Genomic DNA, 17,500 nt, shown 5'->3' with positions numbered 1-17,500 from the left:
GAAGCAAGTCCTGCTCCATGGGTCAGCCCCTGCACAGCAGATCCTCCATAGTGGTCATGGCCAGTCTTCATGGCAAAATGGCCTGTGGGTAAATTTTTCCCATTGACATACCAATAGCAATCAATTACAACAGGAGGGTGCACACAGTTCACATGGGCACACCAGAGAGGCTGTGCCACTTCTTTAGGACACCTACTACATAATGCCACTGCACCAAGACTAGGAGACATAGCAGCTCTGCCTAATACATAGGAACAAACACCGGGAAGGAGTTAAAATGAGACTAGGAAACATACCCCAAGTGAAAAGAACAAAACACCGAAAAAGAGCTAAACAAAATGGAGACAAGCAATCCACCAGATGCAGAGTTCAAAACATTGGTTATAAGGATGCTCAGTGATCTCAATGAGAACTTCAACAAAGAGATAAGCATAAAAATGGAGAGAGAAAATGTGAAAGAACCAGTCAGAAATAAAGAATACATTATCTGTAATCAGTAGAGTATGAGCAGAGGATCAAATCAGCAATTTGGAAGATAAGGAAGCAGAAAACACCCAATCAGAACAGCAAAAAGGAGAATCCAAAAAAGTGAGGATAGTATAAGGAGCCTCTGGGACAACTTCAAGCATACCAACATTCCCATCATGGGGGTGCTAAAAGGAGATGAGAGAGACCAAGGGTTTAAGAATCTGTTTCAGAAAATAATGATGGAAAACGTCCCTAACCTGGTAGAGGAAAAAGACAAGTCCAGGAAGTACGTAGAGTCCCAACCAAGATGAACCTAAATAGACCCACACCAAGACTCATCATAATTTAAATGCTGAAGGTTAGGCCCACTACATGCCTGTGCACTGCGCCCAGCATGAGGGTTGTAGCTCTGATCAGTGGTGGGAAGGACATCTGTTAGAATATGATGCAGTGCATTACTACTGGGCATCAGATTGTTTTAGAAAGTCTAAAACCAGCTGAAAACCAAGTGGGGTCAGGTGAGCTGGATAGCTACATGTATCAGACAGTGGGTCCTCATGCCATTGGTTTGTATGAAGTAGCAATGGCTCTTCCGCCTCTGCTGCCGTACCATAGGAGGAAGGAGTGTGGATAAGGATGAGTGTACACCAAGTGTGAAGGTGATGAGGCTGAAGATCTCCATGAGCTTTGAAACTTCAGGAAAAAGAAGTGGAAGGAATGTCAGTAGGTTCCATACTTTCTGGTTATCAGCATGTTTGAGTAAAAAAATGTGTGTAAAGGCTTAATTTTCAGCCTTTAGCTTACCTTTGGCAGAGAAACCAAAATTTGCTCTGAGAGATGACAGGCTCTAACATTCAGGCAATCATCTTAAACGTAGCAGCTTTGGGTTTAGACCCAGATAAGCATTTAGGAAAAACCCTACATCAAATTTACAATGCACATTACTAAGTTCCTTAATAGCTTCCCATGAGTTTTTAAGTGGTAAATAATATTCCATTAACTGGATATACATCAAATGGAGTCTTATCTCAGAGCTTTCTAAGAAATATGGAGTCCATGTTTGTGGAGAATGTGAAAAGTTCACATTGGATTGCCCTCTATTTAAGAAGAAAATAATTGTAGATTCATCCGAAGTAGTCATACATTCAGCTGATGCATTTGCACCTGTGGCTTAACTACCCTTTTTAGAATTGCACTTGGAGGACAAGGTGTTCCCAGTGCCTGACAACTACAGAACATCTTAAAAAGCATTTTTGATAGTTTACTGAGCTGCCATTTTTATATGAAAAAAAAATTACATAGCATTTTCTCAATTATTATGTCCAGCTTTTCCTCATTATAGTTTTTTTATTCTAAAAAATATAGATCATCAGCCCTATCCGGTTTAGCTTAGTGGATAGAGCATCAGCCCACAGACTGAAGGGTCCTGGGTTCAGTTCTGGTCAAGGGCACATACCATGGTTGCAGGCTCGATCCCCAGCCCTGGTGGGGCACATACAGGGAGGCAACCAATCGATGTGGCTCTCTCTACAGTGATGTTTCTCCCTCTCTCCCCCCTTCCTTCCACTCTCTCTAAAAATCAATGGGAAAATATCCTTGGGTGAGGATTCCCATCAGAAAAAGTTAATAGAACCATTTTGTTGTTGTTAATCCTCACCCAAGGATATTTTTTCCATTGTGTTTTTAGAGAGAGTGGAAGGAAGTGTGTGTGTGTGTGTGGGAGAGAGAGAGAGAGAGAGAGAGAGAGAGAGAGAGAGAGAGAGAGAGAGAGAGAGAGAGAAACATCAATGTGAAAGAGACACATCGATTGGTTCCTCCTGTACGCACCCTGACCCAGCTGGGGATCACCTGCATTCGAGGTACATGGCCTTGACTGGGGATCAAACCTGCGACCCTTTGATGCACGGGCCAATGCTCTAACCACTTAACCATGCTGGCTAGGGCAATAGAACCATTTATTAATTGGGGAAATGTGAATGCCTTCTTCATTATGTTGTCAAGTTACTCTGGATTCACTCTGACTTTTGTTAATATATCCTATTCATGTCTTTTTTTGATATGTGCCTTTTTATTTTTTTTACTTTTGCTTCATATACAATGCTCATTTCTATGACATCTTTTCTTTCATCACACAGGTTTATTTTCTTCTTTATCTCTTTCCTGCTCTCATCTCTGCCAGTAATATCATGGTGCAGAGGTATTTGAAAATGAGGATGAAAAGACAACCAATTTTTTAGCCAATTAAATTTATTCTATTGCATGTCGCCAAAGTGCTCTATCATTTTTGTTTTCAATACATTCATTATTTCAACATTATTAGACTATATTTCAGTGAGGAAGGGAGAGAGATATAAACATCAATGATTGAAAGAAAATCATTGATCGGCTGCCTCCTGGACGCCCTCTACTTGGGATTGAGCCCACAACCCGGGCATGTGCCCTGACCTGGTTCATAGATTGACACTCGACCACTGAGCAGCAACTTTTTAGTATTACTTGTGCTGACTTCAGACAACTTTTTTTTTTAAATAGCAAAAGTTGAGCAGAACATAAAGTGTTCCCACATACCCACTTCCCCCAACACAAATATAGTTTCCCTATAATCTACATCTCCCACCAGTGTGGTTCCTTTGTTACAGTTGATGAATTATGGTGTAAACTGTGAACTTTGTGGGATTATGATGGTACATTGACATGTCATGGTCACCCAGTGTTCATAGTTTACATTAAGATTCACTCTTGGTGTTTATTGTACATTGAGCAGATACATAATGACATGTATTCATCATTATGTATTATACAGAATATTCTCACTGCCCTAAAAATCTTCCATGTTCCACCTATTCATTGCTTATCCCCACTGCTTCTGGCACCATTGATCTTTTTATTGTCTCCATAGTTTTGCCTTTTCCAGAATGTCATATATTTGGGTTAATATAGTATGTTGGCATTTTAGATTGACTTCTTTCACTTAGTAATGTGCAATTAAAGTTCCTTAATAGCTTCCCATGAGTTTTTAAGTGGTAAATAATATTCCATTAACTGGATATACCAAAGTTTATTTATGCATTCACCTACTGAAGGACATCTTGGTTGCTTCCAAGTTTTTGCAATTATGAATAAAGCTGCTGTAAAACAAAAATAAATAAAATGTTAAAGATTAAAGACGAAGAGATAATCTTAAAAGCAGCAAGAGAAAAGCAATTAGAATGCACTTCCAGCGTTGCCATGGCGGCTAACACTACCACTAACGCGTCGCAGCTGATGCCTCTAGAGCAGGGGTGGGCAAACTTTTTGACCCAAGGGCCACAATGGGTTCTTAAACTGGACCGGAGGGCCGGAACAAAAGCATGGATGGAGTGTTTGTGTGAACTAATATAAATTCAAAGTAAAGGAGCAGAGGGGAGAGCAATAGAACCCTCCGCTCTTTCGGCATCGCGGGCCGGATAGAACAGCCCCGCGGGCCGTAGTTTGCCCACGGCTGCTCTAGAGCTTGTGGACAAGTGTATAGGATCAGGAATTCACATCATGAAGAGTGATAAGGAAATTGTTGGCACACTTCTAGGATTTGATGACTTTGTCAGTATGGTACTAGAAGATGTCACTGAGTTTGAAATCACACCATAAGGAAGAAGGATCACTAAATTAGGCCAGATTTTGCTAAATGGAAATAATGTAACAATGCTGGTTCCTGGAGAAGAAGGACCTGAAGTATGAATGGATTTCCTTGACTTACGCTATATTCTGTTTTGTCTTATACTGACAACAAAATATCATTTTTTTAAACCTTTCACTCTCTGGATTCTGTGAAGCCACGTTTCCCATTAAAGGGGAATGCTTTGAAGAGGCATTGTAAATTCCATTTTTTAAGTTAATCATGTTTATCTTGGGGGGAAAAAAGAACGTTGAAGACTAAAATAAAGGTGGTTTTGGTTAATTGTCATTTTATTTATTATACAACAATAGCCATTGGAACAAAGCTTGTAGTAATTTTGTCAGTTGCTCTCTTGTCATTTTACATCTGTTTCCTTATTTACAGGACCATTTTATTCTCAAAAATTGTTTGAAACAAAATGGTGAACTTTGGATTTTGAACAGGTGCATTTAACCTGAAAGTACTCAATTCAGTTCAAACTGTGATGCTTTGAAATTAGGATTTTTTTACTGCACTCAAATTTCAGTAACTTCTCTTAAAATCAAGCAAAATAGACAGGTAATCTGTGTACATTGTAGAAATACAGACAAAGGAAAACATCATACTTTGCTGTCTATCCTCTTAGACTTTCTCAGTACACATTTTATATTTAAAAAAAAACTTGTTCGCCCTGCTTATACTGTTTTGTTTCCTCCATTGAAGACTTTTTAAAATATAAGTGGTGAATGTCTTTCCATGTCATATTTCAGCAACCTTAATGTGTGCACAGTATTTCATTAAATGGGTTTGCCATAATTTATTTAACCCGTTATTATTGGCCACAGTAGTCTAACTAAATCTTTATACATTTTCATTTTTCTTAGAAAAAAATTCAGAAGTGTGTACTGTCAAAAGGTATATATTGTCATGTTGCTAACAAAACGTTTATAATCGGTTTTTCATACTTTACATACCACCATTGGCTATGTTCTCTCTTTGTCATTGTGATAGGCAAAACTTGGTATGTTTAAAATTTTTCTTTATTAATTTTGTATTTTGTGGATTATGTCTATGAGGCTTTTGCCATTGAGATGCTTGTCTTGTTTCTTACTAATCTGTAAGAATTCTTAATAGGTTCATCTTAGTCATGTATTTTGCAGGTAAATTCCCCAGTTTGTAGTTTGCCTGTTAGAGGTACATTTTTTGACAAAATAAAAAATATATTTTATGTAGTCAGAGAGAGAGAGAAAGAGAGAGAGAGTGTGTGAAGCAATTAGTTACTTACAAGTGAGCTTCCGTAAGACGGTCAGCTGATTTCTCAACAGAATCTTTGTAGATCAGAAGGGATTAGCATAAAGTATTCAAAGTGATGAAGAGCAAGGACCTGCAGCCAAGATTATTCCACCCAGCAAAGCTATCATTTAGAATTGAAGGACAGATACAAAGAGCTTCACATACAAGAAAAAAACAAAAGAATTTCATTAACAGCAAACCAGTATTATAAGAAATGTGAAAGGGTCTTCTTTAAGAAGAAGGGGAAAAAAAGATAAAAACTATGAATAATAAAATGGCAATAAATATATATCTGTCCATTACTTTAAATGTAAATAATTTAAATGCTTCAATCAAAAGACATCAGGTGGCTGAAAGGATAACAAAACAAGACCCATACGTATGCTGTCCACAGGAGACTCATTTCAAATAAAAAGACAGACACAGACTGAATGTAAAGGGGTGGAAAAGATAGTTCATGAAAATGGAAATGGAGAAAGAAAAAAAAAGCTTGGATAGCAAAACTTATACCGGACAAAATAGACTTTAAACAAAGGTTATAACAAGAGACAAGGAAGAACCCAGCAATTACACTTCTGGGTATTTATCCAAAGTAAAACAAAGCACTAAATCAAAAAGACATATACATCCATAGGTTCATTGCAGCAGCATTTACAGTAGCCAAGATATGGGAGCAACGTAAGTGTCCAACAGATGAATAGATGAAGAAGTGGGGCATACATACAATGGAATATGACTAAGCCATAAAAAAGAATGAAATCTTATCATCTGTAGCAATATGGATGGATCTAGAGGGTGTTGTGCTGAGTGAAATAAACCAGACAGAGAAAAATGTCAGATGATTTCACTTGTATGTGAAATCAGAAAAGGAGAACAGAAACAGATTCACTGATACAGGGAATATTGATGCTTGCCAGAGGTTGGGGGACTTGGGGGACTGGGTGGAAAAGGTGAGGGGATTAAGAAGTAAAAATTGGTAGTTATAAGTAGTCACAGGGATGTAAAGTACAGCATAGGTAATATAGTCAATACTGTATGGTGTATGATGGGTACTAGATTTATCAGGCGATCACTTTGTAAGTTATACAAAGGTCTAATCTGGGCTGTACACTTGAAACTAATATAATATTGTACATCAACTATAATGAAAAATAAAAAATCACTTAAAAAATAAAATGAACATGATTTAAATGGCATAATGCTGCCTTGTCCCTATACTAGGCCCTTTCATGTCTTTTATTTTGTGATTTTCACAGTAATACTTTGAGGCAGATGGTATTATTCACAGGTTCCTTATTAATCTATACAGTCCTTATGAATTAAATATCACAGATGGGGGAACTATGGGTCCCAAGGGTCACATGACATGCTTGTGGTCACATGGTCCAAATGCCCCAGAGCCAGGATGCAGCTCATGTGTTTAATACTTTTCATCATTCTTATGTCTTTCGTAATCCCACTGAAGATTTCAGAAAACATATTGATGTAACAGTCATTTAATAAGAGGGTCTTTGAGTTTGTCATTTCTGCCCAGCCTATTTTCTCAAGTTGACTTATTTATGCCAGAGGACCTTGGTGACATGAAGAAACATCACAGACTGGGTGGAGCAGCCCCGGTGGGAATACCTGTTTTGCCCCTTTCTTGATTTGGCCTCCTGGGCAAGTTATTTTATCTTTCCTGAGCCCCAGTACATTTTTCGGTAGAGGGAATTGGGTTGCTGTGGAATCAGAGGTAAGTCATGTATCAGAGTTCCTGTCATAAGGAAAGTGTTCTATAATTACATAATGGGTGAATGAATGAATGGTAGCAATTACTATGCTTATTACTATTGCAAGCATATTTCATTTACTAAAACATAAATCTGAAATTAAATGTCCTGTCAGAAATTAAAATTCTTATCTCACTTTTTTCCTATTCTCTGTGAGGCAAAGTTTTAAAATCACCTGCCTAAATTACCTCCAGGCATGTGGAATACTGGCAAGACTTCCTAGTTGTTTACACTCTATCAAATTTCAGGGTACAGGGCTTATTGTTTGTTAAATTCTACATAGGATTCTAAAAAAGAATTTGAAAGAAGTACATTTATCAACTTTTAGGCACTTTGGGGGGATACACTTTAGAGTTTCAGTCAGAAGCTTTTCCTTATCCCAGGTTAATTTGCAAATGTCCTCTTATTTATAATTTTTAATCTACCATTCTACTTCATTGCAGCAAATATTTCTGACTTGTTCAACAAGACCCTGAAAAGGCAGGCTCCCTTCCTGAACTGTTCCTGCAGTTTCTGCATGAAGTGGAAAGCTTAGGTTAACTAAGCTATTCTCTGCACTAGGAGCTTTAGCAGACCTCAGTCTGCTCAACACCTGTGGGGCAGGGATGCACTTCATAGAGGGAAACAGGCTTAGAGAGGTTCAATATCTCAACCCAATGTGCCTCCTGGAAGTGGGGGTGCTGGGAGAGGTCCCAGTCCTTCCCCAGAGACTTTCTCCTAGATAGCTTGAGGTTCATCAGATGTCAAATGGTACCTGCTTCCTCTCCCTTTCTCCTTTTCTTCCTTCTCTCTTCCTTATCTCTCCTCCCTCTTTCTCTTTTTTTCTTCCTTTCTTTTTAGAAAGAGCTAAATTCCCGAGACGGAGCTTGGGAAAGAATATGTCGTGAGAGGGATCCTTTCATCCTGTGCAGTTTGATGTGGTCGTGGGTGGAGCAGCTGAAGGAGCCTGTAATAACCCAAGAGGATGTGAGCATGTTGGCTGACAGATGTGCGGATGCTGCAGATGCACTGTTTCTATTAGAGAAGGTAAAGTAGCTGCTGGACCAGGTGATGCAATTTATATATATAAAGAGGTAATATGCAAATTGTCTGGGATGCATAACATCACGACCACTCAGGAGGAGGCTGCATGTGCAGGTGGGCAGGAGGGGACTGTGTGAGAAGTGAGGCAAGCCACAGATGCTGCGGCGGCCTGCGCAGGCCCGGAGCGGGGAGAGGGGGGGCCTGCCAGCGCCACTGCAGTGGCCTGAGCAGTCCCAGAGTGGAGACAGGGCCCGCCTCTGCACATGAGCGGCAGAGGAAACACCTTTTCTGACTGCTCATTGGCTAAGCTCCCGGTACACCACTCACAGTGTTCTTGGTAACTTGGGTAATAAGAATCCAAGAAGGTGATCTAGGGTTTTTCCACCACACTCCTGGAGGAAAAAACGAAGGTCTGCTCCTGCCCTAGCTGGTTTTGCTCAGTGGATAGAGCCTCAGCCTGCAGACCGCAGGGTCCAGGTTCGATTCTGATCAAGGGCATGTACGTAGGTTGCAGGCTCCTCCCTGGCCGGGGCCCAGGTCAGTGTTCATGCAGGAGGCAACCAATCGAAGTGTCCTCACATTGATGTTTCTCTCTGTCTTTCCCTCTCTCTTCCATGCTCTCTAAAAATAAATGGAAAAATATCCTCAGGTGAGGATAAAGAAAGAAAGAAAGAAATGTCATATCCTGTGAAAGAGACATCTTGAAAATGCCTAAAGCAAGTTGTCATTTTTTCATGATGAAGGGACTGCCAGCAGTGGCAGCAGCAGCGGGGTGATGGGGGTGGTGCCTTCCCCTGATCAGCCTGGTCGCCTCCTGCAGAGGGAGACCAGACTGCAGCTTAGGCCCGCTCCCTGCAGGGAGTGGGCTTAAGCTGTCAGTAGGACATCCCCTGAGGGCTCCCATACTGTGAGAGAGGGCAGGCTGGGCTGAGGGACCCCCCCCACACACACACACAGTGCACAAATTTCATGCACCGGGCCACTAGTTAATTATAAGTTCCCACACTTAAAAAAAAAAAAAAAAAACATTATAAAAAGGGAATTCATATGGAACCCCATATCTGGGTCTAATTTAAGTTTCTGTGTTTAAGTTTTTCCAAGAAATACCCAGTATTAACATTTAGGAGATTCAAAAATAAAAAGAGAAATGCCCATAATCCCAAGAGAGCCACTTTAAACATTTTCACGTCTTTCAGACTTTTATCACCACATATGTTAACTTGGTAAAAATCATTTCATATACAACTTTATGCTTCACTTTTGCTCAAAATTATAACAGGTATATTTTCATGTTTAGTGTAACATTTTCATAAATGTTAACTTGATGGACAGGTAATACTCTAACACTGTGGGGATATGTTATAATTAACCATTTGCACTTTCAAGTATTCATCTTCACTTATTTACCATAAGTGTACAATGTGAAGAGCCATGGGGTAGGTTGGAATATGCACTCATTTGTATTTTCTGTGAAAGGGAAGTGTGTCACCTACATATGTATGTAGTCCTTGTATAAAAGGTAGAAGACTATAGAAGGAAAACAAGACCCCCAATAGATAGTAATGGTAATTGCCTTAGGGAACATACTAGGAGACAATAGATCTAGGGAAGGAGGGAAGGAGACTGACTTGTCATTGTAGATCCTTCTTACAATTTAATATTTTTAACCATAGAGAAATATTACATTTTCATTTAAAAATAGGCTTTGTTTTTATTTTAGGAAACTGCTATCTCATAATCAGCCTTGCATTACCTATTGTGCTGCCTTGTGTCTCGTTTCCACATCTGCACTACTGCTGGTGAACGCAGACACGCAGACACACAGTGGTGTGACGCACGGCTTTAAGATGAGATGTTTCCTGTATTGGGAGTCCTCTTAGGCTGGTTTTTCAGCAGGTAAATTACAGAGATGAGGCTGGAGAGGGGTTGAGGGAGGTAGTTACCCTTCTTGGGTGGTGGCGGGCCAGGCCCTTGCTGAGATGTAGATTCTGTGTTCACCTTTGTTCATCCCCCTGGCCCTGAAAGGTAGAGGATCCGTTTTACTGAAAAGGGAAGGTGACATAACTGCCCCAGGCACGCAGCCTGTGTCGGAGCAGGATCCAAGCTCACGGTTCTGGCACATCGTGTGCTTCCATTGTCACTCACTCCATGCCCACGAGTAGGCGTTGGCATCATTTTAGGAGCTTACTTCTGTCAGCGTCACTGTTGTGGTTGTGTGTGCTTGCAGTGTTTCTGTGTTTGAGCAGATGTCCAGGTGCAGTCAGTGGCTCTGAGAGCCATGTGCACTGGATCTCACTGTGCAGGGGTGGGGCTTCTCCTTTGTTTCTCTAAGTGCACAGCCCCAGGAATCAAGTCTGGACGCTTTGTCAGAGACCTTCTCCTCAAGTTCCCATGCTTCCCGAGGGCTGCCCGTCTCTCCTGACACCCCTCCATCCTCCATAGTGTCTGCAGGCAGCAGGGCGAGCAGATCCCTGGTTGCTGTGACATCATGACATGTCAGCATACACAGCCCAACTGACACCATTGTGTCCAGAAACAGAGTGGATCATCCCTTCAGTTCACTTCAAGGAAAACATTTCATTTGAAATTGTGCTTCATGTAATAACTAAACAGCTCCTGAAAGCATTCAGACACATAATAGTAAACACTGGTAGAGCCATTGGTAGAGAGTGTGGTGTTGGAGGTTAAAAGCACTTGGTCACATGCCAGTTCCTGGCTCTCCACTTGCTTTGAGTTTATTTCTTGAGGCATTTTTCAAAAAAACTTGTTTGATTTCGATTTCTGCAAAAAACAGGGCCAGCACCAGACTATTCTTTGCGTGTTGCACTGCCTAGTGAGCCTGCAGCCAGTTCCCGTGGATGTGGAGGAAGCTGTCCTGGCCCATGCCATCCAAGCTTTCACCAAGGTGGGTGGTGCTCTCCCTCTCCTTCAGACCACAGCAGCATGATCTTTGCAAGTTATAATCCAGAGGTCAGCTGCCTCCTCTAAAATAAAACTGTTAGCTATGTCTCCTCTTCAGGGAAATGTGTTTGACATTTCTTGAAAGTAGTTGCAGACTTTTGGCTAAAATTACCCGTTTTCTAACAGTGCTATTAGAAAAAGCTGACCTGTGGGTTTTTTTGGGTTTTTTTTTTTGTAGGAGAACATTGAAACAAAGAGCTTTTATAAAGAGAAACAGTTGGGTATTGAGAAAGTATTTTAAATGATGTGCTAGTAGGAGTCAGAGAATCTTGTTGTTGAGCCAGTTCTACCTTGGGTCTAAACAAGACATCATCTAGTGAGAATTCAGTGTCCAGCATTGACGATTGAGTAGTATGTCCTAGTTGGCAAATCCTAAGCAGAGAGTAAAAAACGTTTCCTTTCTCTGCACATCCTTCTGGCTTATAGCAGTCTTTCCTGGCTGAAGAAGAGTCAGGTGCCTGCCAAGTGAAAAGGTTTCCCTTACCCATTCAGCTAATTTTTTGGTACTTCTCACTTATGATACGAAAATGTCATTAAACAAAGAACCCAGCTTTTCAATGATGGTGTCTGTGGTAAACACTAATGATGATATTAGTCATCTGTACCATTCACCAGTCTCCTCCGCCTCCGCTCTTTCCAAAGTGATACTATTCCAGCAGGCTTTCTTGTTCCCCATCTGGAGCTTTATGGCACTAGGTTTCCAGAGTCAGCAGCGCAAACCCCAATCACATGATCCTTTAAGTCTATATTTTATTACATTTTCATAGGCCTTCATAGACCAAGAGGCTACTTGCCATGTGGGGAAGGTTGTGGTTTGGTGCTTACTAAAGTAAACAGTGCAGACTGTTATTAATGTTAGTAAGTTTCTGCAAATATGATAGACAATATAATGAATGGTTAAGATAAAAATAAGTGTCTGACTTAACTGAAAATAATACTTAATATTGATCTCTCCAAAATTCTTTACAACTTTTTTTGGCCTTTTAGGGGGATACTAGTAAAGACATAACTATACCAGTTGTTCCAAATCTGTCTATAAAAATGTTAGGAGAGTCCTTGGGTCTCTCCCCCTGTGCACAATCATAGGAGCAATCTGTGGCAGCTCTTGTCCTGGGCTCCCCATGTAGAAAAGGCCATGTCTCCCTTCACGCAGAGCTCAGCAGGCTTGCTGCAGCCCCGCGTTGGGATCCTCGACTATGGTGCAAATGCCCTGCTTGTGCAGCATCCACCTGTGCCCTCCGCATCACCCCCATGTGACCTGGAGGGCAAAGGAACCCACATGTGATTATGTTGTTCAAGTTACAAGGTTGTTAGTCTCTGGCCCAGCAGTCTAGTGTCTCCTTCCAGTGTCCCCAAGCCAGCAGATGTTAGCTTGTGAGCAGAGTGAAATCCCAGACACTTCCCAGCCCTTCACAAGGGGATAGCCTCCCTCCCTCCAGGTGCAGGAGGAGCGGATCCCTGGCCAAGGGATCTGATCCTGTCACAGGAGTCACATGTTTCTTTGGGGGTGGGGTGGAAGCATGGTCATTGCTCTTGTTCTCCATCCTGCATCACTCCTAACCCTGCAGTACTGGGAACTTGGGCAGACAGTTTGCATATGTGTACATGGTGCCTTCCCACCAAGGAAACCGCTACATAGGTTTTTATGTGTGTCACATCCATGTCAGGCTCTCATATTTAGTATTCACGGAAACCCTGAGGAGATGGGCATTGCAGCATCATAGAGCCTCATCTTACAGAGAGGTCAGGGATGACCCGAGGCTGCATGGCTGGCAGGTGGAAGGCCAGGCTCCTGTTCAGGTCACCCCTGTGCAACCTGGTAGCTAGTGCACGTTTTCATGAGGAGACTTTGCCCTTATATATGTTATTGATCAGCTTCTGGTTCCAAAACACACTGCACACTCAGTGTCAATCAGCTTCCTCACAGTGTATGAGTAAGACTACATATACAGGCACTAGATTTAAGTCTTTGGGTTTTCATTGATCAATTTGTCGTTGATGTAATTGGCAATTCTAATATGTAATTAAAATTAATGTGTGAAATGTATTGTGTGTACTTTTTAAAAATATTTTTTTATTGATTTCAGACGGAATGGGAGAGGGAGAGAGAGATAGAAACATCAGTGATGAGAGAGAATCATTGATAGGCTACCTCCTGCACGCCCCACACTGGGGATTGAGACCACAACCTAGTCATGTGCCCTGACTGGGAATTAAACTGTGACCTCCTGGGTTCATAGGTCGCCGCTCAACCACTGAGCCACGCTGGCCTGGCATATTGTGTATGCTTTTAAATTTATGTATAATTTTGCCCTAACCAGTTTGGCTTGGTGGATAGAGTGTGGCCTACAGACTGAAAGGTCCTGGGTTCAATTCCAGTCCAGGCCACATACCTGGGTTGCAGGCTCCTCCCTGGCCCGGACCCTGGTCAGGGCACATACAGGAGGCAACTAATCGATGTGTTTCTCTCACATCGATATTTCTCTCTATCTTTCCCTCTCTCTTTCACTCTCTCTGAAAATCAATGGAAAAATATCTTTGGGTGAGGATTTTTAAAAGTTAATTAAAAATTTTTTATATATGATTTTGCTAATAAGTGTTATTTTTCCCCATCCCATTTCTTTTCTCCAAAAATAGACTGATTAAAATTCTTGTTACAGTGTCCTGAATATAAATTTTCTTTGTCACCAGGTTAATTTTGATTCTGAAAATGGACCAATAGTTTACAACACCCTAAAGAAAATATTTAAGCACACACTTGAAAAAAAAAGAAAAATGACAAAAGACAGCCCTAAGCCTGGTGTTTAGTGCAGCTGACTTTCCCTTCATGGCGAATATTTCAGACCAGAAGACCCAGTCGGCATTTCTGTTCATAGATGAACAAGGTCAGGTGTGGAGCTGCTTCGTCTCCCAGCACTTTGCTTCATGCTCTTGGTTTGTGCTAAGAATGACTGCTTCTGTTTGGAGCAATTACATATTTTAAGATACCGTTGAGCTACATTTTTGTGTTGAAAAATTGCCATAAAGTTGGTGCCACTTTATTTATTTAACTGAATTAATATTATTGTATTACTATTTCAAGTAATGTATGTTTACATCCTTATTCTTTTTGACATTTTGGAAAAAGTTGTAACTCTTCTTTCCAAAACAATTATCTTGTTGACAGAACTCTTTCTACCGTTTTTACCAAGTAGATGTCAGTAGTAAAATCTCAGTGTGTATCCATCCCTGATGCATGATGTAAGGAAGTCACCAAGTGTCTTAAACCAAGTATTTCTTATTTCTTAATAAGAAGGTTGTTGATACAATGTTTTTAAAGGATTTTTTCAATTGTTGAAATCTTTTGTTTTTTTCTTTTTATAGATGTGGCAAAGGGTTTCAAAGTGTATTCTTTTTCAGAGTAGTTTAGTTTTACTGTTAAAGGAATGACTGTGAGATGGTTGGGTTGTTTTTTTTACTTGTAGAAAGTAGACTTGCTCAGGCTTCTAGACAATGTTGCCAACCTTTGCTGTCACAGGAGATAGGAGTGGTTCTCACACATCACGCCTTATTCCCACTTCCCTGGGCTGCTGCTGAGTCAAATAGCATCTTTACAGAGGAATTGGGATCAGTGGCAGGCACTGTGGGAAGCTGCTCTGAAGCAGGACTTCACAGAAAGGCCGGCCTCATGGGGCGGGCTCTGCAGCCCTGCTGTCTCCAGGCACTGTAGCCCTCCCCAGTGGCATGTCTGTTCATGCTGATGGTGTGATAGCGTGAGATCTGGCCCATACCTCCCAGTCTGCCATTCTATAGACCAAGTTGCCTTTGACTGCCTTTTGACTAGAACAAGTAAGATTTTTAAATTGAATTTGATCCACTTAGGTTATATTCACCCTACTGGCTTTAGATAAGAACCTAAACTGGTTCCTTGTAGAACCAAACTATCAGTCAGCTATTGAAGCCATAACTAATATTCAAATGAACAGTTCGGGTACCTAGGCCAGGCCAGAGACTATCGAAGTTTTTCCCAATAAAAGTGATATTAATCAAACCATTTTCAAACTAAAGAAACTACTTAATCATAAAGACAGAATATCAGGAAAAGCTAATTTACAACAAATGAAATTTCTCTAACTTCTGCATCTGTGAATCAAGCTCTAGCACATTAAAGATATTTTAGTCATTATCAGTCTTACTAACTCTGCTGGCAAACACTAAATGCCATTTTCTCCCACACTGTTTGCATTTTCTTAGGAAAGCAAATCTAATGAATTTTAATGAACCAGGTTGTCCACTCCTGATATTTCTCATTTTCAAGTGCCTGATCTAGGAAATTAGGGGAGAAAACAATTGCATTTTATCCAAAGATATGTTATTAAAATGTTTTGTACCCAAAAAGATGTCTGTTCTCTTCTCATTCAGTCTCATGTGGGCAAGTGGCATCACGGCTTATCTGATGGTGTGACCCCCAGTGCACCTCTAAAATCTAAGTACACCCACCCGCAAAGGAGAGCTGGTGGGAGAATTCATTAGGCTGTGTACAGTTACTGGATTTATTTGAATAAAAGTGAAAATAACAACCCAAACCCTCATCTTGTACTTCTTTAGCTTGAGAGTCATGCACATCCTGATGCAGTTGGTGTTTAGACTATCCTGATGGGCAGACTGAGTTGTAGGCTGAACAGGCAGCTAGCCAAGCTTTCCTCAGTTCCGAATCTGTTGGTTCAGAATGACCAAGGGTGTCGGGGGACCCGGATTGGAGAATTCTAAGAGGAATGGGCAAGGAAAATAAGGCTGACAAGATTCCTTACTTCCTGTATTTGAATGGATGAGGAATTCTTTGTTGCCCAGAGAATAATAGAAATCTACCTATAGGAAAAAGTCAAGGGGTTGCAAAATTCAGCTCAGCAGAAGTGGGAAGGGCCAAGAGCAGGCATTCAGAAGTTCCTACCCCAGGGAGCACATGCATTGTCTTGCTTATTTCTCTTACCAGACCTAGAGAGAAGTGTTGTTCATACTTGCCCAAGGAAAGAATCCCACCCAGTCTGAGTGACTTTGAACCGTGCTCTCCTCCTCCTGAAACCACCTGCCTATGGAGCTTCTAACCAGGTAGAGCTGCCCAGCATGGTGGGCCCCATCAGGGACCCTGAGGCCCTCTTAACATTCAACTCCATGACGGCATCATAGAGCCTCATCTTGTCCATAACTGCAGTGAAAATACCCCACATTTTTGGTCCTCTGGAAAAGGCTGAACTGGCTATGCTACTCTCATAGGATCTCTAGCACAGCGCAATTAGGAAGTGAATGATTTCTGCCACTTCTGGGTTTTGCTACATTATAGCATTGGCTAATGCTCTTTGAGATAAAGTAATGCTGCTTCAGAGATTGCTTTGTGTATTTGCATAACTCAAAAGTACTGTGCTGATCAGCTTAGTCAGATCTTTAACCAGCCTTCTGGTATTATCTGAGAAAGAGTGTGCTTTCATCACTCTAGGTTCCATGAAAATAGCAATATGTCAGAGTTAATAGAGATAAAGTTCCTATTTTCTCTTAAGTGGAGAATGCTTCTATGCCTGCTGCTATTTCAGACTATTCTCTAGATGTCTGAAAAATGTTCCAGAAACAGTGTCTTATAGACAGAGTGCATGCCTCAAGTTCTTGATATTTGAAGGGCTACAAATAATTTGGGGGCTTGTTTAAAAGTGACTGTTTACTCATAGGATCTTTGTTCCAAATTAATAAGCATTGATGTATTTTCAGTGCAAGTAAATCAAGAACAGCATTCCCTTAGATGCTTTTTGTTTGTGTAAATGTGGCCCAGGATTAGCACCTTATTTTAAGTTGTTCTTTTCAATGTGAGGTAATTGAATATTGTGTACGGATAAAAATGGCATGACAAAAGTTCCACAAATCCTATTATGCAATGGTGCATTATTTTTTTAGGCATGAGCTGATCTTTGATTAGCCCAGCACTGACAATAAAACTGATTTATAAGTAATCACAATGGGGCCATTTACTAGTGGAGCTGTGGGGAACCTTCGTTGCAAGCCAGCCAATAAAACATGCAATCCCTGAAAATAATCTATATATATAAAAGCCTAAGCGACCAGCCAACCGGCTGGAAGCTATGATGCACAGTGACCACCAGGGGGCAGATGCTCAACGCACAGGCATGGAAACATGGAACAGACTGATGAATCTCATAGGGAAAGGGAGAGGGGAGGGCAGGAAGAGATTAACGACCTTATATGCATACTTAGGGGCCTGGTGCACGGATTCCCTCGGCCTGGCCTGTGGGGATCGGGCCGAAACCGGCTCTCCGACATCCCCTGAGGGGTCCCGGATTGTGAGAGGGCACAGGCCAGGCTGAGG

At 41.2% G+C, this 17,500-nt stretch overlaps 1 protein-coding gene and 2 pseudogenes across 4 annotated transcripts in view; all 3 read left to right on the top strand.

The window, feature by feature from the left end:
* Positions 1-15,710, top strand: part of PTPDC1 (protein tyrosine phosphatase domain containing 1) — a 75,931-nt gene extending 60,221 nt beyond the window's left edge. Inside the window, exons 7-9 of one of the 2 annotated variants that reach the window (XM_080670113.1) lie at positions 8,005-8,190; positions 10,982-11,092; positions 13,840-15,710. In XM_080670113.1, coding sequence (XP_080526239.1) covers positions 8,005-8,190; positions 10,982-11,092; positions 13,840-13,956 — 414 coding nt within the window. In that variant the 3' untranslated portion in view covers positions 13,957-15,710. The remainder of the gene's footprint in view (positions 1-8,004; positions 8,191-10,981; positions 11,093-13,839) is intronic. The other variant, XM_080670114.1, reaches the window with a different exon arrangement.
* Positions 863-1,712, top strand: LOC308249229 (diphthine--ammonia ligase-like; annotated as a pseudogene). The gene is made up of 2 exons: positions 863-1,416; positions 1,501-1,712. The product of its transcript is annotated as a diphthine--ammonia ligase-like (transcript).
* LOC308249200 (U6 snRNA-associated Sm-like protein LSm5) lies at positions 3,798-6,051 on the top strand (annotated as a pseudogene). The gene has a single exon. The product of its transcript is annotated as a U6 snRNA-associated Sm-like protein LSm5 (transcript).
* Positions 15,711-17,500: the final 1,790 nt, after the last annotated feature.

This window comes from Plecotus auritus (assembly GCF_963455305.1).
Source record: "Plecotus auritus genome assembly, chromosome: 5".
NCBI classification, from domain to species: domain Eukaryota; kingdom Metazoa; phylum Chordata; class Mammalia; order Chiroptera; family Vespertilionidae; genus Plecotus; species Plecotus auritus.
Note: the sequence above shows the minus strand (reverse complement) of the source record. Positions and strands in the feature narration are given on the sequence as shown.